At 48.4% G+C, this 26806-nt stretch overlaps 1 protein-coding gene across 1 annotated transcript in view; it reads left to right on the forward strand.

Annotated features, from left to right (window-relative positions):
- Positions 1-25968, forward strand: part of GABBR1 (gamma-aminobutyric acid type B receptor subunit 1) — a 152666-nt gene extending 126698 nt beyond the window's left edge. The window contains exons 10-23 of the mRNA XM_044451720.1: positions 2885-2950; positions 4075-4266; positions 6581-6823; positions 7770-7833; positions 8210-8287; positions 9803-9953; positions 10909-11041; positions 14390-14506; positions 17639-17746; positions 21968-22061; positions 23508-23635; positions 24331-24459; positions 24764-24907; positions 25729-25968. Of these exons, the coding sequence (XP_044307655.1) occupies positions 2885-2950; positions 4075-4266; positions 6581-6823; positions 7770-7833; positions 8210-8287; positions 9803-9953; positions 10909-11041; positions 14390-14506; positions 17639-17746; positions 21968-22061; positions 23508-23635; positions 24331-24459; positions 24764-24907; positions 25729-25968 (1887 nt within the window). The remainder of the gene's footprint in view (positions 1-2884; positions 2951-4074; positions 4267-6580; positions 6824-7769; positions 7834-8209; positions 8288-9802; positions 9954-10908; positions 11042-14389; positions 14507-17638; positions 17747-21967; positions 22062-23507; positions 23636-24330; positions 24460-24763; positions 24908-25728) is intronic.
- The last annotated feature ends 838 nt before the right edge of the window (positions 25969-26806 follow it).

A 26806-nucleotide genomic window follows, 5' to 3' on the forward strand; every position in this document is an offset into this window, starting at 1 on the left:
TCCATTTCCTGTCCTGCTGGCTGAATTGTATTCTGAAGTACTTGCTTCTCTTTGGCATTCGGGAATTTCAAGTCTTCCTATGAGGCCTCGTGGTGATGCCATGTTTACATTGTGTCCACTGTATGGGGGGACTTTGTCGGGAGCAGGTCTCTCCCCGCCTCCACTTTTCCTTCTCCTGCAGACTTTATTAGAGCTTTACAGGACACAGCGCAACATCAGCCAAAGTGATGTTTTCGTTGAGATGTGGGAAGGGTTGAATCCAGCCTTTCCTCCTCCTCCACTGCCTTTCAAAAGGATTCTGGCTCCACCCTCAGGACGGTTCTTGCTGCTTGAGGGCTAGATGGCACCAGCCACCTCTTAATTAGTCTGCTCACGTGGCCCGTCCTCTCCTTACAGGGCCAAGGAACTCCCCCTCACTCTCCAGCCCTTCCTGTCCTGCAGTGTCTCCCTCCCTTTCCAAGACAGGCTGGTTCTCCTGCTCTGTCTCCACTAGAAACAGCATTTTCTGCCCATCTCTGCCCCTTGGCTTTCTCCTCAGAAACAGACGAATCTCTGAGCAGAGTCTAATGTGTGGGAGCCAGACCCCTCCTGCACAGACTTTCTCCAGGAAGGCAGCCTAGAAAAATGTAAGATAAATAATCCAGTGGGGTTACTCCCAAGCGAGGGTGCCTAGGATTGCCTCCTTAATGGTGGATCAGCTGTGACCCATTGCCCTCCATCCTGGTGGCCTCTGCCAGCCCTGGAAAAGGGAGTCATGCCCCATGCTTGTCAGCAGCCGGAGCCGAGGGGCAGGGCACAGGAGAGCTTTCAGCACTGGGCTCGCCTGACGTGCCCCGTGCGCCCAGCCAGGCAAGATCCGCAGGTGCCACCACCACACCTGCTGCAGGCTTCGCCGTCTGCCGAGAAAAAGAGGCAGCCGCTGCTATTCAGGGCCTGGCTTGTTCTGGTGGCAGCTGCTGTCCCCGAAACTGACAGATGGGCAGATCCCATCCTCCTGACAGCTTCTGCTCCAGGGAGAGCGGATGCCACCAGTATGAACGAGCAAGATACTGCAGCAACACTTAGCCGCTTTTTTTTGTAAATAAGCAGGGCACAGTTGTGATAAGTGCTTGGCAGGAGCACTCAGAATAGTGCTCCGTTCATCCAAGCGAAAGTCTGCTTTCATTCCCGTGGACGAAAATAAGGTTTCCATGTAGGGACATTGTTCGGGTGGCGCAAAACCTTCTTTTCACGGCAGGTGCTGGGCCTCCCCACTGACTGGGGCCCCATCGGCACTGTGTCCCTCTCCCCTCAGGGGAGCCGCCACAGCAGCTGGCATTTTCTCTATTAATAATTGCAACATCAGATAACCGCACTTGCTCGGTTATTAATCATTAACGGAATGGCATTATGGATTCATCGGCGCTAGCTCTGCAAGACAAAAACAAGAGGCGGTGTGTGTATCATCTCCTTCAGGCAGGCAGAATTCACAGCTTCTGACCACACTGTGTGCCAATCTGATTAGCAGCGTGCGCAGGACAAACAAAAGCAAGTACTTCTTTAGCACAACGTGTAATTAACTTAGGAATTTACTACCGCTGTATATGGCAACTGACAACACCGGCTTAGGTGGCTTTTCAAAAAGCTCAGATTCAAATTAGTCAGAACAGTTAAATGACATTTCCCTAGTGGGAGGCATCAGTTAGACTGGGACAAACACGAGGGAACGGCCATCCAATTTATGATTTATGCTCTGCGTGTGACCTTCCTGGGGTGCCAGACTTGCCTCTGATGAAAATGCAATGCCGGTCCAGATTGACGCTTTGCTGGATCTACTCAGGCACTTCTTGCAGCCTTCTGAAACCTAATACCTTCCAGATGGGATGGACTACAAACTCCATCATCCTGAGCTAGCATGGTCATTGATCCAGTGAGGTTTGTCCCAGCAAGATAATCCTTACAACCTTCCCTAATTGGCCATGCTGAATGGGGAGGATAGGAGTTGCAGCGGTATGGTTTTGTTTCTGCAGTCTTTGGAAACTCCTTTGCCGCTGGATAGGTCATTATATTGCTGTGGTATTGAGAAATGGTGCTTATGTTTATCAGTGTGTATGGATCAATATAATGAAAGAGAATAGCTAAGAATTCTGGGAATCAAGTTAAGTATAGCCTGCTTTCCTTCAAAACAGAGTCCTGTTTACAAGTTCTGGCCAATAGAAATTGGAAAGCATTTTGCTGAAGGAAGTGGCTTTGTATCCATTTATGTACTTAGATGAATTCCAGGTTTACCGTATGCATTTGTGACTCCCAGCCCACACCCAGTAGGTATGGAATATATTTTTAGCATGGCTCGTGTTTAAGGAACTTGAGTAAAAGCACAGTCAGGCATGAAAGTTTGTATTATGGCCAGATAAAACTCTCTCATGTCTTTGGGTGGATGGGTAGTGATTTAGGGTGTACATCTGGGTTTATGAGGTGGTAGCTCCCTGGTGTATCCTGTAATCTGAGCCTGCAAGTGTGTGCATTGGGGAATGTGTGGGGGAGAAGGGATGTGGAGGGATGTGTTTGTGCACTTTTCTGGGGCCTTGGGAGGAAGAGCATTTGTGTGTTTCCATTGTATGTGGTGCAGAAGTGATTCTGATTAAGCCGCTCTCCAGCCCGGGTATGCCAGCTCTGATATACATCTGGGACTGGAAGGAGAAGGGCAGCCTTACATCTACGAAGGAGCGGATGGATGGATGGATGAATGGATGAACGCATGCATGCATGAGTAGGTGCACATTTCATGGTGGTGTGTTTGCACACTCAGTAAACTGCATGTTCGTACATGTGCGATTAATATTTGATTGGGCTTGTTTCTGTGGGAATATCTTCTGGTCACCCGATCCCATTTCCTTCCCTACAGCGCCAGGATGCCCGCATCATTGTTGGACTGTTTTATGAGACTGAGGCACGGAAGGTCTTCTGTGAGGTGGGTACGCAGGAACAGAGTTTCCTCCAGGAGCACCAGAGACTGCAGAGCGAGTGCCTCCTTATTTCCATTCCTAAGTGGGCTTAGAGGCCAGAGCAGACATCATCTTGCCACTGCACTGGGTTCCCTGCTGGCACCTCCTTCTCTAGGGTCACCGTGTGCACCTAATTCAGTTGTCCTGTAGCACTTGGAGGCCCCTAGTCCACACACACACACACACACACACACACACACACACACACACACACAGAGAGAGAGAGAGAGCGAGAGAGCGAGCGAGCGAGCGAGCGAGCGAGCGAGCAGCACTGGCATAGGAACTCATGTCCAGGTAATGCGTATCAGCAAAACAACCTTCTGGATGCGGCCAAGAGTGCAGTCCTTTCCTTCTTGATTATCCTCCTGTACAGTGGCAGTCAGATGAGCAAGAGCCACACTTGTCACTGCAGCTCTTTAATGCACATTCGTTCAGTAATCGTGTGGAGCCTCACCATGGTGAAACGGCCTCCACCCTGTGAGGTGTTTGTGGGAAGGGGTCTGCTGTTAGAGAAGGTAAGCAGTGGGCAGGGGCTGAACGTATGAACAGGCCATGTGATACGAAGCAGATGAATGTGAATTGAGAAGGAACCGGGGAGAGTTTGCTAGGGAGCAGGAAAGGTAGACAAAGTCAGCAAGATGTGGGTTTGCTCAAAGAGTGTATAAATGGTGGTGTCTGTACAGTGTGCAAGGATTGCCTTCCTGTGACGCAGAGGAAAAGAGAGAGTATTTTATTTAAAGTTGCAGTGGGAACTGACAGCTCACCAAAGGAGCACATGTATCACTCATGTGGAAAAGGTTAAGAGGCAAGGGTCTATCTATGCCTTGCGCGCAAATCTGGGTAGCCAAAGAAGTGTATATTCCTGAAAAACAAGTGTGGGAAAGGCAGTGCAGACCAGAGGAGCGGCAGGTGGTGGCGGCTTCCAAAAACACTGCAGAAATGAATGGGAAGAAGGGAGGGATGGGAGTGTGGGGATGAAAGGCCTGTAGCGGAACACGTGATGAGCCAGGGCAGGCAGGCAGGCGCTCCCGCTGCGTGCCAGGCCTTGGTCAGCTTGCCCTCTTCGCTGGCTAACGTTCCTTTGGCACAGGTCTACAAGGAGCGCTTGTTCGGGAAGAAATACGTCTGGTTCCTGATTGGCTGGTATGCCGACAACTGGTTCCGCATCAAAGACGCGAACATTAACTGCACGGAGGAAGAGATGAGGGAGGCGGTGGAGGGGCACATCACGACGGAGATCGTGATGCTGAACCCGGAGAACACCCGCAGCATCTCCAATATGGTGAGGAAGGGCCACTGAAGGCTTAGCTAACAGTGCGCCGAGGGAATGGTGCACAGAAATCTTCAACAAATAAAATGAATAAACAGACCCTGGACGGAGGGAGGGAGGGAGGGAGAGAATGCTGGGATTTGCAAGCACGACTGCAGGTCACGCTCTCTGGCTTGGCAACCTGCACTCCACAGATTCATTCTGTTTGCTTGGGGGCAAAGGGAATGCACTCTGCTTGTATATTAGTGCTCTTTCCCCAGGGCAAAGGAAGCCCTTTGCTCTTAATAGTTGCACCAGCTGCACCGGTTGGCCAGTTAGTTCTTGGTCAACATCAGGTGACTGGCTGCTTCACATGACCTGGAATCCCCGCCACCCCTGTGTGTGAGTCCACTCCCCAGTCGATGTCTAGCCCAAAGGCTTCGCAGTCTGTGCCATCTTTGAAGCACATTAGCAAGTCCAGACGAGGACAGCCAGAACCACAGTGTTGCAGTAATTGCAGAGGTACCTTGGCTCACAAACTTAATCCGTTCCTGGACTCTGGTCCTGATCCAAATTGGGCATGAAGGTTCAATGTAAATAAGGTTAATCTGTTCTGTAACTATTTTTTTAATCAGAAAAATGTGAAGCAAAGTGACAAAGAAGAACAAAGATCTCCCCCCACACACCCAGAGCACGAGTGTGGCCATCTCCTCACGCCCGTCATCCCGGCGTGCTCGGGGGGAGGGAGAGTGGGTGCGAACTGGGCGCACTGGGCGGGGGAGGGGGAGACGGGCGCTATCATGCTGGAGGGGAGATGGCTGAGATTGCGGTTGAGCCCCTGCAGGAAAGATGGGTGTGATCTCCACCATCCCCCCCCCGCCCCACCACTGGGGACTTGGCTGCGATCGGGCCGCTACCCAATGCGGAGTTCGTGACCTAAGTCAGTTTTCTAATAAAATTTTTGTTTGCAACCCAATTTGGTCATGAACTGAGGTGTTCGTGAGCCAAGGTACCACTGTATATTTATTTGGATCCACGTTTACACATCCTGAGAGTAGACCTAATGAAATCAGTGGGGTTTAAGTTACTTATGATTGAATTCAATGGGTCTACTTGGCTAAAGCCGGATCTGCCACCTTCCCTATACTTGTGCTACCTTCTTACCAAAGAGTTAAGGAGATTTACCTCTCTGGCCAGTGTTTGAGAAGGTTGCTCTTCTGTCAGGCTTGACTAAGTTTACGTTTAGTTCATTTTTTTAAATGTGTGGGCTGCAATTCATTCAAAAGGAGATTTCAGAGCACTTTATACAAAAAATAAATGTTCAGAATAATAAAAGGGGCATAAAAACTATTTCCACCTCCTAAAAATCTAAATTTAAAATGCCTGGGCAAACAAAAAGGCATTGTAACCAAGTGCTTCAAATAGTGCAGAGTTGATGCAGGTGGTAGTTCCTGTAGGAGGGTATTCCAAATATCAACAATCCAAACATTGTTTTCTGTAATTCTTTTTATATAATTATTGATGCAACATTAATACTGCATTGCCGGTATTTAAACAGTATCTTTGTTATAAGCCACTTAGAACCTCTCAGAAAAATGGCATCTTAGTATTTTAAGGCACAATCCCGTGGCCACTACAAAGAGTCCAGATGGGCCAAGGATGATTGGAAACTGGAGTCCCAGGTTTGACCTCAGAAACTGGCCCTGAGGTTGGCATTTGGACTCCAGATTTGGACTGCCCTCCCTGCCATCACAGCCCAACCGGAGCAGAAAGACCCCTGCTGGCTGCAGCACTGAGGGGAACAATGCAAAGCACCCCCACCTCCTCTCCTCATACTCCAAGCAAAGCATTTGCATGGCTGAAATCGACTGTGTGTTTTGCACAGTCAGAGGAGCACCCAAGCAATGTTCACCCTCACGCTTCTCCTGCCACCCCTAAGATGCCACCCCTTAATCCTCTGAGCTTGGAGGATTTCAGGCAGCCTTGTTAACAAAAATACTGTCTCATTAAAAATAAGGACAAAAAAACAACAGCAGCAAAGAACTTGCTTCTGGAGGAATTATTTATTACAGATCTTTATCACCCTTTGAAAACATAGACTTTGGTTCTTTGTATTCAGTGATTTAACAGAATACAATAAGCATTTCAGGCAATCTTATTTTCAAAATTCAGTAATAAAATTTGCGTGTCCTGTTGTTTATTTGGGAATTTCACTGTTGCTTCTATATAAATACAAAAAAAAAAATCCTATTTTGAAAATGTTGATCAAAAGGAATACATTTTCCATCAGCCTTACTACTAATTTCTGTGCAAGGTTGTAATTCTACTTGCTCTTTTCCACCTCCAGACATCGCAGGAGTTCATTGATAAACTTACAAAGCGAGTGGAAAAAACTCCAGAAGAGACTGGGGGCTTCCAGGAGGCCCCGCTGGCGTATGATGCCATCTGGGCACTCGCTCTTGCGCTCAATAAGACCTCGGCTGAGCTGGTGAAAAAGGGGCTGCGACTTGAAGATTTCAATTACAACAACCGGACCATCACGGATGAAATCTACCGGGCACTCAACTCCTCCGCCTTTGAGGGAGTCTCGGTAAGTGCTCCATGAGTTTTATTTCCTGAGCATCCCCTATCCCACAGAGGATTCCTACTGCCCAGCAGCAGGCAAGTCTGACACAGAATATTACTTTGGCAATTAATTTAATTGTGCAAAATACATGTATTCTGCTTCGAATGGGTGAATTTGTATTTCCATTCCAGAGTTACTGTTTCCATTTTTGCAGACCACATGTGTCTGTGCAGGCTTCCAAGAAGCACCACTGTTACGGTAGGAAAAGAGAGAAGGATAAACATAGCAGAGGGATCAATATTCCAAGTGGGGCACAGAAACTGTACTTGTTCTGCCTATAATTGCAGAATCTTTTGGGAAAAAGTGCTTGTACATTTTCAGAAATGTCTTCATAACAGTGATGGCTACAGGCTTGAATGACCTTTTTGAAAAATGAAAGTTGAGATATTCAGGAACCTAAATTCTACCTGAAAACTAAGACTCTGAGCCAGGATATTGCATGAGTGAAATTGTAGAACATAATACGTATGATCGAACTGACCACAGCTTTCCAACTTCAGATCTTGTCATTGCAAATCCACTGAGCCAGTGTTATATAGTAGTTGGAGTAAAGGCTGGGACTCAGCAAATCCTGGTTCTATTTCCACTTTGCCGCTTTGGACTGACTCAGCCTCACCTATCTCATGGGGTTTGTTTGGATAGAAAGGAGAGGAAGGAGACCATGTCAACCTCCTTTAAGTTCCTTTCAAAAGGAAACAAGGCAGAATATAAGTGCTACAATAAATAATTTTCATAGACACTCCTTTGCACAAGAGATAAACAGTGGTGCTTCTGTTATCTCATGCAGGAATCTGGTGCTTCTTCCCACGTAGCACTGGAGGGAGGCAGTGGAGGATCCGGACTCCACTTCCCACCAGCATGGCTGGATCTTGGGGGACACTGAATTAATACACTTCCCCTCTTTCACCAGGGACACGTGGTCTTTGACGCCAGTGGCTCTCGGATGGCCTGGACTCTCATTGAGCAGCTTCAGGGTGAGCAAGGGTTATGCCAGGTCTGTGTCAGCTTGAGTGGTCCAGAGCTCTTCCACCACTTTTCTGCTAGGCAGCCAGTCATTCTCTCTAGCATATGGTGGTTTTGATTGTGGTTTTGGATTGGGTCCGCTTGCTATTCGCTGCTTGAGACTAAGGCACACAATATCCGACCTGCACGATGCATATTATATTTCCTGACCACCACCCTTCAAATTACCCATTGCCTTAGCCTAGAATGATTTTATTATTGAGCTTGACCTGTTACCAGTTCCAGTACTTAAATAGCTAGAAAACCAGATCCTCTGTAGTTCTTTTCATCATCCTCCACAAGCCCCTGCTTGAATCTACTGCCTGAAGTGCCTTCCTCTGCCAACAGATGGTGTCTATAAGAAGATTGGCTATTACGACAGCACCAAGGATAACCTCTCCTGGTACAACAATGAAAAATGGATTGGTAAGAGAGGGAGGAACCTCCTTTTGGTGGGGGTGCAGAGCCCTCTGGAAAATCAAACAGTTTTAAGTATCTGAGGATCTAGAAGTAGCTGGTCGCTTTCGGCTGCAGCCCTGTGGGCAGGACCAGTTGTCAATAACTTTTGCAGAGTGTCTAGTGAATTTTAGATGCTTTGCTTGCAGTAATAGCAGCAGCAGCAGACAGACATTATTTGTCCATAGAACCAGCTCGGGTTGCTTTCAGCTCAAGAGTTCAGGTTGAGACAAGCTCAGGCCACTGATGAAAGATGGGCCAAACCTGTAATAGGATGGGCTGTAGCTCTAAGGTAAGAGCAGGCGCTTTGTATGCAGAAATGCTCTTAATTTCTCCAAGTAGGGGAAAGATCCCTGACTGAAACCCTGGAGAAGAGTTGCTACCAGTTAATGTGCAGACAATTTGGAGCTACGTGGAACAAGCTGGGGAAAGCCTGGCTTTAGTACTCTACACTCTGGTAACCTCTAAAGTGAGGTATTCTGGTGCGCTCTTCATGGGGCTACCCTTGCTGGCAATTCAGAAGCTGCGACTGGTGTAGACTGCAGCAGCCAGATTAAAACCAGGACCTGCAGACATGAAAGAATGGTTCTGGCCCCTTTGCACTGGCTGCCTGCAAGCTTCTGGTCCTAATCCAGGGTGCCGATTTTAACATATAAACCTTACACAGCTTAGGCTCCAATACCTGTTGGAGCACCTGTCCCAGCTGCGATGTCCCCAGACACTGCGCTCAACCTCTGGGGGCTTCCCCCGAGTGCCAGCTCCAACGGGAGTGCAGAGGGTGGCCACAAGGGGGGGATTTCTTGGTGGCGGCCCCCCCTCTATGGAATAACCTCCCCACTGTGGCCTGGGCAAATGAAAAGGTTTTAACCAAATGAAAAGGTTTTCACCCAAACCCAGGGGCTTGAGAAGGATTACCAGGTGTTTTTCAGAGTCACTCTTTTGTTATTCCTTGTTCTTGCCTGTTTTTATTATCTGTTTTTTAGCTATTTTAAACTTTAGCTATTTTTCCTGATTTTATGATATTTTTATCATATATTTATCATCTGTTATTATGGGCTGTGTAAAGCACCCAGAGAGCTTTGGCTGCTGGGTGGCATAGAAATATATAAATAAGTCACAATGCCACTGTTGGCGCTGTTCACTGTTTATATGTAACCAAAAGATCAAGTGGCTCTTTAGATGCACGTTTGGGCTACAGGGGAACCCTGGGTGTGAAAAGGCGTGAGGATTCCTGGTGCAGAGGTCTCGTTCTTGAGGAATGCAGGCATGCCCATCCCAGCCCGAGGCGGAGTGGGAGGAACCCTGTAGTCTCGCCTCCAGAACATCTCGTGGAAGCGAACGGCGGGATGCTTCAGCGAGGAGCACAAAAAGGAAGGGGCACGGGGGGTCCATGGGGAGCGAATGTGGGGGGCATGATCCTAGTGATGGGAATGCATGCGAGGTGTTCAGCTCCTGCATTTCTCTCTCCTCCTCCGCATCCTGTAGGGGGGGTCCCACCTGCTGACTACACAAAGGTCATCATCACTTTCCGGTACCTCTCCCAGAAGCTCTTCATCTCTGTTTCGGTGCTGTCCAGTGTGGGCATCCTGCTGGCCATCATCTGCTTGGCTTTCAATATGTACAATGGGCACGTCAGGTGGGTGACCATCGCCCCTCGGGGCCACTCCTCTGCTGCAGGAAGAAGGTGGTGGAGCACACACTGCACGTGCAGAGGGGCCCAGGCTTAGCCCCTGGTGCCTCCAGGCCTGGTGGGGCTGGCAGAGACTCTTGCCAGAAGCCCCGGGGAGCCCCTGGCAGTCAGAGTTGACCAGGGACCTGTGGTCTTCCAAACACTGAACTTCTGACACCCATCAGTCTCAACCCAGCATAGCCATAGCCAATAATCAAGGTTGATAGACAGTGTAGGCCAGCGACATCTGGACAGCTGCTAGTTCCCTACTCCTGCTGTAGATGAAACTGAGCTAGATGGATTTAAACGTAAGAGACTGAACGTGCAGTCCTGTGCATGTTTAGGCAGAAAAAATGGCCTACACCTGCCCCAGCTGGCCAAGCATGCTGGGAGTTGTAGGCCTTTGTTCTGTCTAAAGATACATAGGATGGTGCCTTAAGTTTCAAGATGTAAAAACTAAAGTTGTAGTTGTGGCCCCTTTTTCTGACTAAACATACACAGGGCTGTGCCCTAAAGTCTCACAATTTAAGGACTGAATTTCTTACATCTTGAGATTAAGTCTCTCCTTTCCATTTGGTGCTGGAAGCTCTCCAGGTCTGCCTAACTCTAATGTGGTGCAAGGCAGCTTCCACTGTTCTGAATGCTGCTGATGTGCCCCATGCCTTTGTCTGGGGATGCCCTGGGGCTTTGCTGCACCCTCCGCCCCTTCTGCAGAGGCTTTTCTCCACATCCCGTGGGTCGCACGGCAGCAGTTTTCCCTCTTCTCGATGCCACCGCGGCGCCCGACGTGTGGGAGGGTGCAGGCTAGGCGAGGGACTATAACCTCTCCCCCCAAGGAGCCTGGGCACAGAGGGCAGCTGGATCGGAAGAACCCTCCGGGATACAACACGTTGGGCCTCTGACAGCTTCCCCCCCTCCGCAGGTACATCCAGAACTCACAACCGTACCTCAACAACATGACGGCGGTGGGGTGTGCGCTGGCACAGGCAGCTGTCTTCCCGCTCGGGCTGGATGGCCTCCACATCAGCAAGGACCTCTTCCCCTTTGTTTGCCAGGTACATCTGGGCTGCCCTGGGGCAAGCGCCATGCGGCATCCTGTGACTGGATGTTGGCTTTATGTCTAGACTCACAATACAGCGCCAGTTTCCAGCTTCAGCAGACGTTTGTGTCTCTTCCTGCCTGCCTGTCCACCCCACTGGATCCAGGACGCAGGTCTTCGAGCAGAGGCTGTGGTTTAGCTCTGGATCTCCCGCCTTCAGCAGGGTGGTCGGACTGGTGGTCCTTTCCCGAGAAAAGCGGAAGTTGCCCATAGAAATGGATGGAGAAAATCAAAGATTTGAAAGTACCAGCGTGTCCCCACACACTCGTTTTACTCTAGTTTTATTTATGCTTGTAAGTGGCCTTGAGTGCCATTTTCTGGATAGAAAAGTGGAGTACATGTCAAACCAGCAAATAAATAGCAGAAGGAGAATTTCCAATTAGAGGAAATACTTTCCAATTAGAGGAGCTTTCCCCAACCTGGTGCCCTCCAAAATCTTGTGCTTCAGCTGTTTTGGCCAATGGTCAGGAATCCTGGCAGTTGTGGTCCAAAGTACTTGGAATACCTGGTTGGGGGAGGCTGAATTAGGGAAATTCGGGAGGCTGTGAAGGAAATAATAATTGTTTTTTAAACATTTCTAAACACTTAAGAGTGCCACGTGTCTGTATGGAAGGCTTCTGCATGCAGCTGAGCATCTGATCTGGGCTAGAAAGAGACATGAGAGAGCAATTTAAAGAGAGTGCCCTTTGCTTCAAAAGTTTTGAGACTGGGATTCAACTAGTCCCAACCTGGCTCCTGAGTTTTTATCTGGGGCTTTTACAAGTCCCTTGAATCTCTGTTCAAGCAACACTCCTCCAGCCCAATACTTCAGAATATTATTTACTCTTTCAGGCAATGAAAACTCTTGATTAAGCACTAGGAACTGGATAATCTATGTGATGTTGGTATGTACTGTTGTACTTCACCAATAAAGACAAGTAGGTGGCAGTCTTAATTCTTTCATTAAGCAATTATAAATGATCAGCTATTATTCTCAGCCCTGACTGATAGTAGAGAGGACATGATGCAGGCTGGCGGTGGTTTCGCTCCCCACAACTTGCGAAAGGCACTATACCAAGACAATGCTACATTGCAAGGTCGTGGCATGTGACTCCCTCAACTCCAGCATGACTACAAAGTACATCATGGGGTTAACCACACTGGACAGCTTTGTAGGATTATTGAACCTGATCCGCAACCTGGACTATCAGGGAATATGGTGAGCTTTTAGTCACAGCACCTCCAGTCTGTCGTAATGAAATAAGGGACAGCATTGGCACTGGAAAGTGAAAGGCTGGTCTATTTTTAAATGCTTAAAAAGAAAACATTTTCAAATGAAAAGAGACTACAGCTGTGAAATATATAGAGGCATAGAAGAGTAGAGTTGGAAGGGACCTATAAGGCCAGCGAGTCCCACCCCTGCCTCCCTGACAGGCGTTTGTCCAGCCGCCTCTTGAATGTCTCCAGTGTGGGAGAGCCCACAGCCTCCCTAGGGAATGGGTTCCATTGCCGCACTGCTCCAACACATATCTTTGCTGCTACCCTTTGCTTTGTGGGGTGGGCATACCAGTGTCTAGTCACTTTATGTTATGGCTTTGCCAGGACCATACATGAGAGCCAGTATGGTGCAGTGGTGAAGAGCATGAGACTGGGACTCAGCGGATCCGGGTTCGAGTCCCCGCTTAGCCATGGAGCCAACTGGGTGACTTTGGGCCAGTCACAGACTCTCAGCCCTCGCAGGGTTGTTGTTGTGGGGATAAGATGGAGGAGGAGAGATGATGTAAGCTGCTTTGAGCCCTTTGTAGGAAAAAGGCAGGATATAAATCACAATATAAATAAATAAAAATACATGGAAAAGAGATTCGATGCACAACACAAAATGAAAGGCTGCCTCTCTGCTCCCTGCCATACACACTTCCTCCCAGCCGTTTTCCCCCAGCATGTGTTACTTTTGGACCCAGAACATCACTGGGAGAAAACAGCTGGGGCAGAGCAGTTTCAGGGGTAAAAGTATATGGGGAAGGTGTGATAGAGTTAGTCCTCACACAAGGACACCATGAGATGGGGCTCCTATGTTTAGGATGATCAGCAGGTAACGTATCCCATGCCATTTTCCAAATGCGGCCATGAATTGTGGGTTCATTCCTTGCCACAGAAAATACAGAAAGGACTCTGAGATTAGGCATGTCTTTTCCTCTTTTATTTTAACATCTCAAGCAATCTCTATATTTGATATAAAAGGATGAACTGCACAGCATTTAATGCAATCAGAACACATTTCATAATGCTTTTAAAGTTAAACTCTGTTTATGCATTTTAAAAATCTCACCCAATGACGGTTCTGAGTTTGTAGAAAAAAGGTGCAGAAAAGCCAGTATGAAGACTGGCAATATATCCTTAAATCCTTGTGTTCTGGCTTTTACATTTATATGATTTCTAACAAGTGGCTTATGGGATTTTTCTCCAAAGAGAAATGTAGAGCAGGATTTCTTAACAATGAAGCATTCATGTTCCAAAATTCCCAGATATGATTTGGAGCAGTACATGTACATGGTAGGCATGTCGTGAGCAGAGCTGGCTGGAGCCAGGGGTCAGACTAGATGGCCCGGGAGGCCCCTTCTGATTCACTCTGTTTCTATGTACTTCATAGTTTTGTCAGCAATGCTGAGATGCAGTTTCCCTAAGTTCTCCAAATAGGATACCCCCTGGTTCTTTTCCGTAGATTTACTGTTCAGTGTTTTAAATTTGCGGTGTTTTTATTTGTGTTCATTTCTCACACCGCATCATGTCATCTTTAGTTTTTTACTTCATAAGCATACATATAAGCAATGGTACAGTAAGCAGCTATCCTTCCTTCCTTCTCATATAATGCATATTTTTTCCTGACTTGCTTTTCTATGATTTGCTTTTCCTGACTAAAGGTATGAAACCTTTCTCACATTGTTTTAACAACAGCAGGCTCTGAGGTCAGTTAAAGGTTTAGTGAAAAGTAGCCGCATATCAGCCTGAATAGAGAGAGAGGGCGGGAGGAATGAATGAGTGTGGAAGATTAGTATCTTCTTGGAGAAACATTCGCAAAGGAGCTGATATCTAAGTTGAGGCAGGAGTCTTGCCAAAGGCCTAGAGTACAAAGGCTTCTGGAGCAAATATATATGACAAGCACCACCGCTGCAACTTGCTTCTTTCCAGGCCCGTTCTTTCCAGCAGTTTGACTGTTATTGAATTTAAAATATTTCATCCGGCTCTTCTGCTGGTTCTTAGGCAGGCTAGAAGCAGTATGATGCTAGAGAGGGTGGTCTTACTGTCCCTTCGACTCCCCGTGCAGGCTCGACTTTGGCTCTTGGGCTTGGGCTTCAGCTTGGGCTATGGCAGCATGTTCACCAAGATCTGGTGGGTGCACACCGTTTTCACCAAGAAGGAAGAGAAGAAAGAAAGACGTAAGGTGAGATGTTTTGTCTCTGTCTGTCTGTCAGTATTATTTATAAGGCACTGAAAGACCCAGTTTGCACATCACAACCACCCAGGGCTGCTTTTTTAAATCTCAGCTTGTTGCAAACACGTGTGCGCTCCTGCTATGAACAGCTAAACAACCCATAAATGCTCCATTCCTGGGCTGTTTGTCATGATACCTGAACTAGGAATTCTGGCTTGTTTCTTCTCCAGCAAGCCTGAGAATGCCCCTAGCTTGTGTAGCTGCTACCACTAGAGGCGGGAGTGAACAGGCTGAGTGTACGAGCTCATTTGCTTGCTTGTTCCAAAACCCCTAGGTGGTTGTGACAGGGAAACTGGGCCAAAGTTTGGTTGGTGCTACGCAAAGAGAGAAATGTAACATTCTTTCAATGAGTAAGTGCAATATTAGGTTGGGTACTTTGGGGTGTTCACAATATAATAGTCTTCTATTGCAGAGGACAGTAACCAGAAAATATCTCTGCTTCCTTGTTCTCCCTGGAGAACAGCTAATGCAGATTAGAGTTTCTTACTTCACCAAGTCTTTTGTCTGTCCTATCTGACAGGTGTGTCTGTAGGTTAAAGAGTTTTGAGTGAGAGGTGGTTCATAACATATAACTCATTTCAGGTGTTACTTTACCATTCACAGGTCCAGGGAGCATGTGGCACATATTTTCTTTAGGGAAGGAGCTTATGCTTTTGCATTCATGCCCCTGGCTTGTTGAAGGCCTTAACAAGAGTTTCACCAACTCTTAAGACTATGAACCACAGATATATAGTATATTAAGAATCTCCATATGATGTAAATTTATATGGGCATCTTGATGCTTATTGCACACCTTCTAGTATAGGTAACCTTGATCCCCGTCTAATGTTAAATTTCTTGTTCCACTTGTACCATTCTTCCAGTCATGCTTTAATCCAGGCAACGGTACTTTCAGAGTGTCTGGGGCCATTTTCACTGTTCTGGACCAATCCACTTATTCCATCAGGGTGAAATGTTTCCTTTTTTTCAAACAGAAAACATGCTTAACAGGGTAAATATTTGCTTTTACATATTTTATGTCTTTTTGTAGCACCTATGTTGTGATATTTCTGTGGTAATTGGTTTCCTTCATTCTGGATGAGCGCATTTGAGAATGTTTTCATAACCAGTTATGTGGATTTGAAATAGTCTAGTCATGCTTCTAGAATGTGCTCAAATGAAAGCAGGGGGGCTCTTAATGACATCCACATGTCCACCCCCACACCCCTCATCCAGTTTTAATCAAATCAAGTTCTCCACACCCCATATTCTTCTAAAAAAAGCAGGTGAGATAGTCATCCCAAAAGATATGAGGGCTGAGTCCTAAATAAGGGAGACTTCCTTGATGTGTTCCATTTTATCTTCAGAAACAAGGCAAAAATATTTTTGATTCTTCCAGGACTTTATAATCTCTTAATTGAATAAATGCTCTTTGAATTTACTGTTTTCATATTGTTTTTGCTTGATTGTTTTGCTTGCAATTTCTCCCAGTGAAAGGATATACATAGTGGAGTCCCACAAGTTTCTGTATTAAGACCTGTGTTTTTCAACCTGTTCACAAATGATCCAGATTATTTCAATTTTATACCACCCAATAGCCAAAGCTTTCTGGGTCATTTATAACTCCTTGAAAACAACCCAGGACTAAGCAGTAAAGTAGCCAAGTTTGCTGATGATACCAAACTATTTAGGATGGCTAAAACCCAAAGGGATTGTGAGGTGGTCCAGAGGGATCTCTCCAAGTTGGGAGAATGGGCATCAAAATGGCAAATTCAGTTCAATAACGCAAGGCTGGGGCAAAACATCCCAACTTCAATATATGCTGATGGAGTCTGAGCCAGTAGTGACTGAGCAAGACAGGGATCTTGGGCCGGTGGTGCTGAGCTCACCGAAAATGTCAGCCTAGTGCTCAACACCTTTTCCGCATAGCACGGGCAGAATTCCCAGCCACAGGAAGTAGGGATGGCCACCCTTTTGGACAGCTGTGAAAGGGGACTGGACAAATTCATGGAGGAAGAGGAGGAGGCTGTCATGGGTGCCTAGTCTAGATGGCTGTATTCTGCCTCTGGTATCAAAGGCAGTTAGCCTGCATACACAAGTTGCATGGGGGCTTGGGTAGGAGGGGGCTGTTGCCCCCTTATCCGAGTTGAAGCATCCTGTGAGCAGCTGGCTGGCCACTGTGGGAATGAAGTGCTGGACTGGGTTGGCCTTCAGTCTGACCCAGCAGGGCTTTTCTTAGTTTTTTTATGATATTGTGTGTTCTTGTTCCCTGACAACATTGTCAGTGAGGGTGCAGTATTTAATTCCCTTAAGCAAACAAGCACACTCTTTGGAACTGCCTCTCAGAGTACCTGTGCAGTGCCACCTCGCTTGTTTTCTTTAACCACCCCCCTCCCAAGAGCCCACCCTCTCTATGCGTCCTTCGGCACAGCATCTTCATTTCCGCCACTTAACTGCAGGGCCTTCCTGATGATGCTGATGGACTCCAGGTGTTTTGGAACTTTCTAGCACATTCAAACAGCCTTACACAACTCAGTGTACTCCATATGCTTTGGACCACAACTCCCATCAACCCTCCTCTGAGATATGGTGCCCTGGGCTGATGGGAGCTGTAGTTGACTGGTAACTCAGCATGTCACTAAAGGCCCAGCTCACGCAACTGAAACAGCTTTGGCTAGTGGGTGGTCTAGAAATTCAATGAATAAACAAACATTCCTCAGTGTTCAGACCTGCCTCCTCACTTCCTGCCCCGCCCCCGGTGTCAAATTTAGACTGTAAGCTCCATGAGGCAGAGATTTGTCCTCTTATTTATTTTATTTCATTTTTATACCACCCAATAGCAAGGCTCTCAGGGCACTTAACACTCTCTTGTGTCCTGAAGTGTAAAGCACTGAGCAAATTGAAGGGTTTGTATAAATATGGTACTTCATCATACCAAGAAAACATGCCTGACCAAATGGGCCTTTGGCTAGCATGCTCAGGGAGTATGGCTGCTGGGGACTGTGATGTTTTCTCTATGTTTCAGCAGGCCCTGCTGAGTCAGTGCCAGCCGCCTCCTCTCAGACCTGCTCTCCTCTTTTCTTTCTTTGCCTTTCCTTCCAGACCCTGGAACCCTGGAAGCTCTATGCCACCGTTGGGCTGCTGGTGGGGCTTGACTTCGTCATCCTGGCCATCTGGCAGATAGTCAGCCCGCTGAAGCGCACCACGGAGGTAAGGGAGGTCTGTGGTGCAGTCGCAGGCAGGCCTTTCAGACTCTGGAGACTGATCTAATTGGGCTGCTTCCCCAGAGACGAGAGATTCTGTATCCAAGGTTTAATTAGTGGAAGGGCTAAACTGTAGGATCCTTCAAAGTATGTGGTATAGCAAGTCCTAGACCAGTGATGGCAGACCTTTTCAAGACCGAGTGCCCAAACTGCAACCCAAAACCCACTTACTTATCACAAAGTGCCCACACGGCAATAAAACCCGAATACTGAGGTTTCAGTTTTCATAAATTCTTCACAAACAACTAAATATGATGCTGCAGATTCAAATATGCCAGGGGGAGAGCACTACATTAAAAGAATCAAAGTCTCTTAATTAGAACATCTCTTTGCTAAATCTTAGATATTAAATTTCATTTTTTCATAAGAAAACTCAAAGATAAAATCTTGTGTTAATAAAATGAATGTATTAAAACTCACAGCCAGTCCAACCAAATATCTATCTATCTATCTATCTATCTATCTATCTATCTATCTATCCATCCTTGGCAGCACACTGACCGGCCATGCGAAAGCTCAGACGAGTCACGGCGAATGAGTCGCGGCTCGTGACGTCATCGCCTGGTGCCGCTACTCCTTTCCGAGCATGCGCATGGCCCCTGTGTGCGCTGTTATCTGATGCTCGGCTGCTGGGGTGATGCGGGGCGACTTGGCTCACATGCCGACAGAGGGCTCTGCGTGCCCGCTGTGGCACACATGCCAGAGTTTCACCACCACTTTCCTGGAACAATCTTCCCAGCCCAACACACCCCAAATGATTTAGCCTACGACTTCCAACATTCCTGATCATGGGGCTGATGAGAGTTGAATTCCAAACAGTCTGAAGGGGTACCAAGTTGGGGAAGCCAGTCCTAGAGTAGGTGAAGTACTCAAGAACACCACTGAGCATAAGTAGAGCGCCTTTCTACCCACCACTGAACAATGGCAGTATGCCCACAGAAGTTTAGGTTTATGCAAGAGGGGCTGCTTCCCAAGACGAGGCTTTTATTCTGCAACTTATTCATAGAACTTTAGTGTGGGGGTCCAGCTCTTGCGTTCCCCCACCGCTGCTCCTGCCTTTTTTCTTACCAGAACAAAACCTATTAAGGAAGAAAAGTTGCAAGGGCTGCACCAGCAGCTTCCGCTTGGAGGCAGCCAAGGTGCCCCACACCAGTCTTTCCAGGGACACCGACAGCATTCTCAGAAGGAGGTTCTCCACACTCGCTTCCATTTACAACCTGACCTGAAAAGAAGGCTGGCTAACAAAGGTGCACACACAGACAAAGCATATCCCAAGAAACTGACTGTGCAGAAAATCTTCCACCATTTTGCCCCTGTTGCCAGTATGCCTCCTCCTGTTCCCCACCACATGCTCTTAACCCCACTCTCTCTTCTTCATTGAAAACAGCATCCCTAGAGTCTCCTATAAACTTCCTGTCTGCTGCCCACATCTGAACCTTTGCATGCTCCGTCTTCTGCCTCATCACTAACATACATGCTCTCCCTGACGTAGGCCTGGTTCACGGCCTGGCTTCCTTGCCAGCAGCACATTGCAGATTAGATGATTGCACAAGACACAACTAAATCAGCTTCCTGTAATGCAGACCTTTGCTTTCTTTTCTGTCTACTGATCTTTACATCCGCTGCCCTTCCCCATTGCATGCATTACCATTTCTAATCATGTGTCTGCACATTTAACAATCCATCTGGAAATCCCCTTCCATGTAGAATTTCTGGAACAAGCTTCCTTCATCTGGTGGATTCCAAATGTTTTGGAACACAACTCTGAGCATTCTTGTCCATTGGCCGTGCCGGCTGGAGCTGATGGAAGATGAAGTGCAAAACATCTGGAGGACACTGGGGAGGCGGGGGAGGCTGTGCTAGAACATGCGAAGTGGCTTTCAGATCCTCAGTCTGGAGGTCAGACGGTGGGACTTCTACCAACCCATTGCTATTCTGTATTTTGCGTTGGCAACTTGTAGCCCTCTGGATGCTTTGGCCTAGTAATCTTTCACCATTAGGTATGTTGGCTAGGCTGGATATAAGCCAAAACATCTGGAGGGCCACAAGTCGCACACCCTGCTTTACAGGCAGACATTCTGGAAACCTTCTGAACCTCACTGCCTTCTGGAATTCTTAAAGGAGAATTCTTAAAGGAAAACCAGCCAGTTGGTCATACACTCCAGTGGAAGATGGCATTTAGGTGGTTCTTCTCAAAGGAACGAATACAGGGAGCTCACTTCCTGAATCCAGGTTGTCATCCTAAGGCTGAAACAGATGTGCTGCAGGAGATCCACAGTCAGTTTTCCTGGTGCTTCCCTTTCCCCACACACAATTTAAAGACAGAGCAGTAGAAAACCTGGTACAGAAGCCTGTCCCTTTTTTACCCCAGTGCCGGTATAGTCACAGCCTTAGGAGTGATTCAGATTAAGGAAAAGGTGCAGCATCCCTCTTCCGCTGCCACATTCACAGTTCACCCAGTGCATGAGGAATCGGAAGACTTGATTAATGTTGCAAGAAGATCAAGGTTACCACAGTTCTGGTACCTTTGCACTGTTATTACTAACAATGTTAATAGTATCACCTGAGCAAGCACAACAAGAAGTAGGTTTTACAGTCATAACAAATTTGGTGCAATAGAATCTCTTTGAATTAATCTCACCAATAATTAACCACTTCCCATTACAGCTGGGATTTATGATTCCTGATTATATAGTAGTTAATATATTTTTATTGGCTTTCGTATTTTCAGTTACAAACACTGAACCATCACTTCCCGAGTGCCTGCAGCCACTTCCTTGAATACTTTGGTGCTTTTATCTTTTGTTAGTCTGTTGGACTTTCCAAACCTTATGCCCTCCATATATTTTGGACTCCAATGACCATCAACTTCCTCCAGCATGTCCAGGACCGCTGGGAGTTAGTCTAAAACACCTTCAGGGCACTGTGTTGGAGAAGCTTGTCCTAATAGCTTTCCTCTTAATCCTCTCCAGGTTCTTTGTGTCTAAGTTCAATTATATTTCACAGGTGTGGTGTGGTGGTTAAGAGTGCAGGGCTGGGACTCAGGCAGTCTGGGTTCTAGTCTCCACTCAGCCATGGGACCAACCGGGTGACTCTGGGCCAGTCACAGCCTCTCAGCCCAGACGGCCTCACTGGGTTGTTGTCGTAAGAATAAGACTGAGAGCAGGAGGAAGAGAATGACACAAGCCACTCTGAGTTCTTTGTAAGAAAAAAGGCAGGATATAAATCTTATAAAGAATAAATAAAGCATATGGGTCAATAAGTGGGAAAAACAGAAAAAAATGCCATGGCATCTCTTTCTTCCTTTCTCAAGGGATCTTGTAGTTCTGGGAAATGGTGAACCCCCTCCCATTTTACAGAACTATTGGTGGACTTTCCACCAGCCAATGCCCGAGACCTTTGCCGAGTGGCCCAGCCCTACCTTCCCACCCCCACCGCTGGCAAAACTGTATTTTGATTTTAATGATCGTAAGCCATCCTGAGATGCTATGCATAAGGGACACCATATAAAAGTTTTAAATCAATAAATAAAATGTTATAGGTAGCCTGTTACATAGGAATGATGGGAACTGCAGTCTGGCCACTTCTAGAAGGCACCAAGATGGTGGACCCTTAAACTGGCATGAAACTGATTGACTTGTGGCAAAAAGTGTCGCAGCTCCGCTGAGGGCCAAATTATACTTCGCAGCCGTGGGATTGTGCCTTTGTGGGTCTGTCAGGTGTGTGTGGACCAGGATGTCCAGGTGTAAACACTTTCAGGCACAGGACAAGTACGTGAGCGAGCCAGTGGTGTTGCTGCTCCTGCCACCTGACTGGCAAGGTTGTTTTTCCCTCAGCAGGGCTGTTGGTACCAACCAGAGATAAAATGCTGGAACAGGAAGGTGGCAGAGACAGGGAGGATTCAGCACACCTATAGCTGTGTCCACACATCCCTTTTGTATATCAGAGCATATCTCCAGCGGCCCGTGATTTACCTGTGTTTGGAGTAGGTGTGCGTCTGCTGCTGGAAAGTGTACTTTGGCCTGCATCAAGGGAAACCTGAGAAATGTTGGCACTGTGCCGGCCGTTGACGCATGTTCAGTCTGTTATCTGCTTTGCTTGTTAAATCCTTCTCAGCAGTGCAGCTGCCTACCCAGCCTGTGACCCTTCCCATATCTCCAACTTGCAGGAATTCACCAAAGAGGAGCCCAAAAGTGACATTGATGTGCTGATCCTACCCAAACTGGAGCACTGCAGTTCTGAAAAGATGAATACTTGGCTTGGTGAGCTTCACCAAGAAAGCTGGGAGAGTCTGGATTTGTCCAAGTTCCTGCATGCACACACACAATTCCCACTGTCTTGACTGTATTTATTTACGTATTAGCCTGTAATGCAACCTTATCTGCTAGAAACTCATCCAAGTGCCATACAACAATTTATAACAATATTAACAAAACAGTGAAATAGTTAAAACTGCTCATTTTGAAAGAGTAAATTGGAATGATGTGTCTTTATTTATTTATTTATTTATTTAGGAGGCTTCTATGCCACCCCATTCGCCGAAGCCTCAGGGCGGCTTACATCCATAAATAAACATCCTTAAAATAATATAAATTAACAGTATAAATTAAGTCGCCCTGGCCAAAGAATAAAATGAATAAATACTATGAACAATTAAAATGCCATTTGAATAAAAAATTCTTTAGACCGCGTATATGAGAGTGCAGGCTAATCTTACTTATTGAAGGAATGGATTCCATGGTTTGGGAACAATGCCGGAGAGAGCCCTTTCACAAGGGCCCATCAAAAGGACCTTTCCCGCAGATCTGGATATGCAGGCATGTGGATAGCAAGGCAGGTGGCCCTTTAGCCAGCCAGCCCTTTGCTGTCTTGCTTCCTAAGCTATTCGGGTCCTTGCGTTGTTTCTGGAAAGCAATCGGCAACCAGTGCAGGTCCTTCAGAACAGCTGCCTTGTGGTCCCGGCATTGTGCCCCAGTTAGCAGCATGGCTGCTGCACTTTGCACCACTGAAGCCTCCAGGCATTCTTCCGAGGCAGAGTGCACAGCGGTGGTCTGAATGCGATGCACCCGAGTGATGTCCCAGCCCCCCGGTAGCCCTGTTTCCCCCACACTGATCCTGCCATAGACCAAAAAGCTCAATTTGCATTTCCGCAGAGCACAAACCTGGCTGCTGTCTTCCTTCCTGGTGCTCTGCACCACTTCCCACTGGAGGGCTAGTTCTCAGGTTCCTCCAGACACTGCCCTTCTAGGTGTGTCTTCTGTCTCTCAAAGAAGCAGCTGCAGGGGGTTCGGAAGGAAGTGCCAGAGGGTTGAGGGGCAGAGCGAGCCATTGCGGATGTGAGGGTCTTGTGGCGACTGCAGTGTGGTCCTTGGGACACCGGCCAAATGGCTCAGCTTTCTCAAGCTCGTGGAGCAAAGTGTCCCACCCTCCCATCCTTCAGTTGCTTTGTGCTTCTGGTGCTTCATAAAGGCTTTCAAAAATAATTATTGAATGCATGGTTGCATCTTGTTTTTAATTATCAAAAATAGCCCTGAATGTTTTGGAGAAATGTAAGATATCAAATGCATCAAAAGTAAATACAGCACAGATACTACTGCCATCTCTCCCACGCCTGTCCTTTTTGAACCCCAGCATGGTTCATCTTGGACTCTTCCTCCTCTCCCAGCACCTGTGCACTCACTTGTACCACCACCTCTCTCTGGCCACAGGTATCTTCTATGGCTTCAAGGGACTCCTGCTGCTTCTGGGCATCTTCCTTGCCTATGAGACCAAGGGTGTTTCCACCGAGAAGATCAATGACCACCGAGCCGTGGGCATGGCGATCTACAACGTGGCTGTGAGTAGCACACGCCTGATGCATTTGGAGCAAATGACTGGCCTGGGTGTCTCCTGCTCTGCTGACTGAGCTGGAGAGAGGAAAGGAACTGAACTGGATCCATGGTGAAAGGAGCGCCAAGCCCATTTGACCTCACGGCCTTCATGGAGAAGAGCCAAAGTTTTGTCCAACTTTCCTGCAAGTAGAGAGCTGTATGAGCAGCTCTGATTTGCATTTGTCATTGGCTGGGCCCAGACCCTGGCTCTGCCAGCAGGAGCTCACCAGTGGCAAGGGACTTCCGCCTTGAGCCCAGCCCTTGAAGAGACCCCCCTGTGGATGTGCCCTTGGGTCTGGCCACTCCTGCGCCACATGGGCTGCATGCTGTTCTCCTTCCGTGGGCTTTGCTTTTCCCACGCGCAGCCGATTGGTGGGAACATCTGGGTTCAAATCAGTCATGATCCATACGTGGCCCTGGACAGGTGGCTGTCTTGGAGACAGCACAGTGATAACAACCTGTTTTTGCTGGTGGTTGTTTGAACAAAGTAAATGCCATGATCTGTCCTGAGCCCTGGGGACAGGGTGGGCTGTAAAACATAACTGCTAATTTCCGGTAGACGGCAGTGCCTCTCCTGCCCACCCTCTTTCCTGCCCATTGCGACACCGTAGGACCTAGAGCGTGAGGTTTCCAGAGTGGTGCAAACCCGGTCTCTCTCCAGGTGCTGTGTCTCATCACTGCCCCCGTCACCATGATCCTTAGCAGCCAGCAAGACGCCGCCTTTGCTTTTGCCTCGCTCGCCATCGTCTTCTCCTCGTACATCACCCTGGTGGTGCTCTTTGTGCCCAAGGTGAGTCCCCCGCCCGTGGCCCACCCTCTCTCCCTTCCGTCGCCTTGTGCCCCCTGTGCTGCACAAAGGCTTTCGAAACACTGACTAAATGTCTCAGTGCCTTATTATAAAAACTTGCTCCTTATCCAAAAGTGCTTCCTGCATTTAATATCAGCCACCCAGAGAGCTCCAGCTATGGATGGTATAGAAATGAGACGAATAATGATCAAAAAGGGCAGCATCAGGGCTCTCCCGTCTGGCTGCCGGGCCCTGCTTGCCCCTGCAGTGAGCTGCCGGGGAGGCCGCTGAGCACTCTCGCTTTCAGATGCGGCGGCTCATCACCCGGGGGGAGTGGCAGTCGGAGCAGCAGGACACCATGAAGACAGGCTCCTCCACCAACAACAACGAGGAGGAGAAATCACGGATGCTGGAGAAGGAGAACCGTGAACTTGAGAAGATCATTGCGGAGGTAATGGGGTGCGGATGGCTGGTTTTGGGGTACCATGAAGAGCAGGGAGGTTAATAGAGGTCTGTCCTGATAGCCTTGCGTGCATTTCCTACGTGCCCGGCTGTTTATCCTCTGCATCGAAGCTTTGCATGTTTTCCGTACATCCGCACAATGCTAAGAGAATGAGGGCGTTCTATGAAAAGGAAGCTTGAGTCTGAGCATGTGCACAGAGTGGCGTTAGGATACTTCCTGTTTATAGCTCTCTTCCTGAACCACGGCAGCAGAATGTGGTGCCTTGTCCCAGCCCTGCCTTCCTGCAGTCCCACTCTGGCCACGCTCCCTCTTCTGCCCCCACATAATGCGGTGGCTTCCTGGCTTATGGGCAGTTTTCCCCATTCTGAGAAGTTGGAACACCTCTCCGAGGGCTTATTTACTGGCAGCAAGTGCTTTAGGCTAAACTACGCTGGCATGCTGAACAGTTTGGCCCTGCCCTGCTCCGAAATGTGCCCCTCCATCTCAAAAGCTTCTCCAAAAAGATATCTGGCCCATGGGCCAACAGAGGTTCAACACCCTGGCCCAAAAAGCTTGCTCTGCCCCTCTCATTGCAGTAGCCCACATAATGACCCTCCAAGGTAAGCGTCATTCCGGCTATTCTGGAGAATATTCTTGGTTTTGCTGGCCGGGCAGCTGCTCTTCCTTCCCACGAAAGCGTCTGCCGAGGGCATCGTGGTCCTGTGGCAGGCCGGGCTGTCTCTCCCCCTGCATTTTGGCCCCTGTCTCCCCTACCTTGTGCTGCGGAGATTTGCCTCCCCTGCTTCTCATGCCCCCGCTGTCCCCGACAGAAGGAAGAGCGCGTCTCTGAGCTCCAGCAGCAGCTCAAAGAGCGGCAGCAGCTGCGTTCGCGACGGCGTTCCTCCAACTGCGACAACCACTTCAACAACTCGGCCTCGGCGTCTGCGGCCACCGGCCCCAACCTCTACCAGCCCAGCCTGCCCCTCGTCCGCTGCCTCGTGGCCGAGCAGGCCGACAAGCTGGGGCGCAACAACTGTGACGGGAGCCGCGTCCACTTGCTCTACAAGTGACGGACCTCGCGGGCATCGCCGGGGGGGGCGCCACACCTGCGCAGCCCTGGGGGGCGGGGGCGGGGTGGGCAGAGGCTGACGGAGCAGCTGGTGGGTTGGGTCTGTGTACACGTGGCCGGGGAGTTTGTTTTGAAGCATAACCTCTCATCTTTGTAAAAAACCTGTGTGTCTGTCCACCCGCCTGCCCCGGAACCTGGAATCCAGGTGCCAACTCTATGGAGACTTTATCTTAGAAGTAGAGAGGGTCGCGCGGCTGGCCTCCCTCCCGCTTCCCAAGACACACGCTCCTGACGCCTGCTGAAGTGTGACACGCTGGGAGGGGTGGTCGCCGGACGCATGGCTGCCTGTCAGGTGGACGGCTTCCGGTCGCGAGCGAGGGGAGGAGGGAGCAGCCCAAGCTGAGGAGCGACTGCCTCTTGCAGTTTCTGCTCCCGTGCGCTTCTCCGGGTACTGATAGTGGCGGCCACTGCCACGGCCGTGCCTGTTCTGAGCAGCACTGGGCTACAGACCCGCAGGTGCCCTGAGCTACTGCCGGTTGCAGTGTGGCTCCTACAGATGGGTCCTTTCTTCTTATTGACAGCAAGTCTCTTCCTTTGGGCTGCAGCCTGGTTGCCTGGGACAGGTGGGCACCATCGCTCAGATACAGCTGACCCGCGCAAAAGCCACTTAGAAGGGACCCAAGTTACTAATGGACTAAACCAGTCTATAGCAGTCATGCTGTCGTGCACAATTGGGGGTCCTAAGCACTTTTGTATGAATGAGCCTGTAAGATGTTACCCCAAACAGTTAGACTGGAGTGAACTGATTTTGCACACTTGTCACTGAAACTGACCAACTG

The sequence above is a fragment of the Varanus komodoensis genome, unplaced genomic scaffold, assembly GCF_004798865.1.
Source record: "Varanus komodoensis strain SLA01 unplaced genomic scaffold, ASM479886v1 scaffold6_4, whole genome shotgun sequence".
Lineage (NCBI taxonomy): Eukaryota > Metazoa > Chordata > Lepidosauria > Squamata > Varanidae > Varanus > Varanus komodoensis.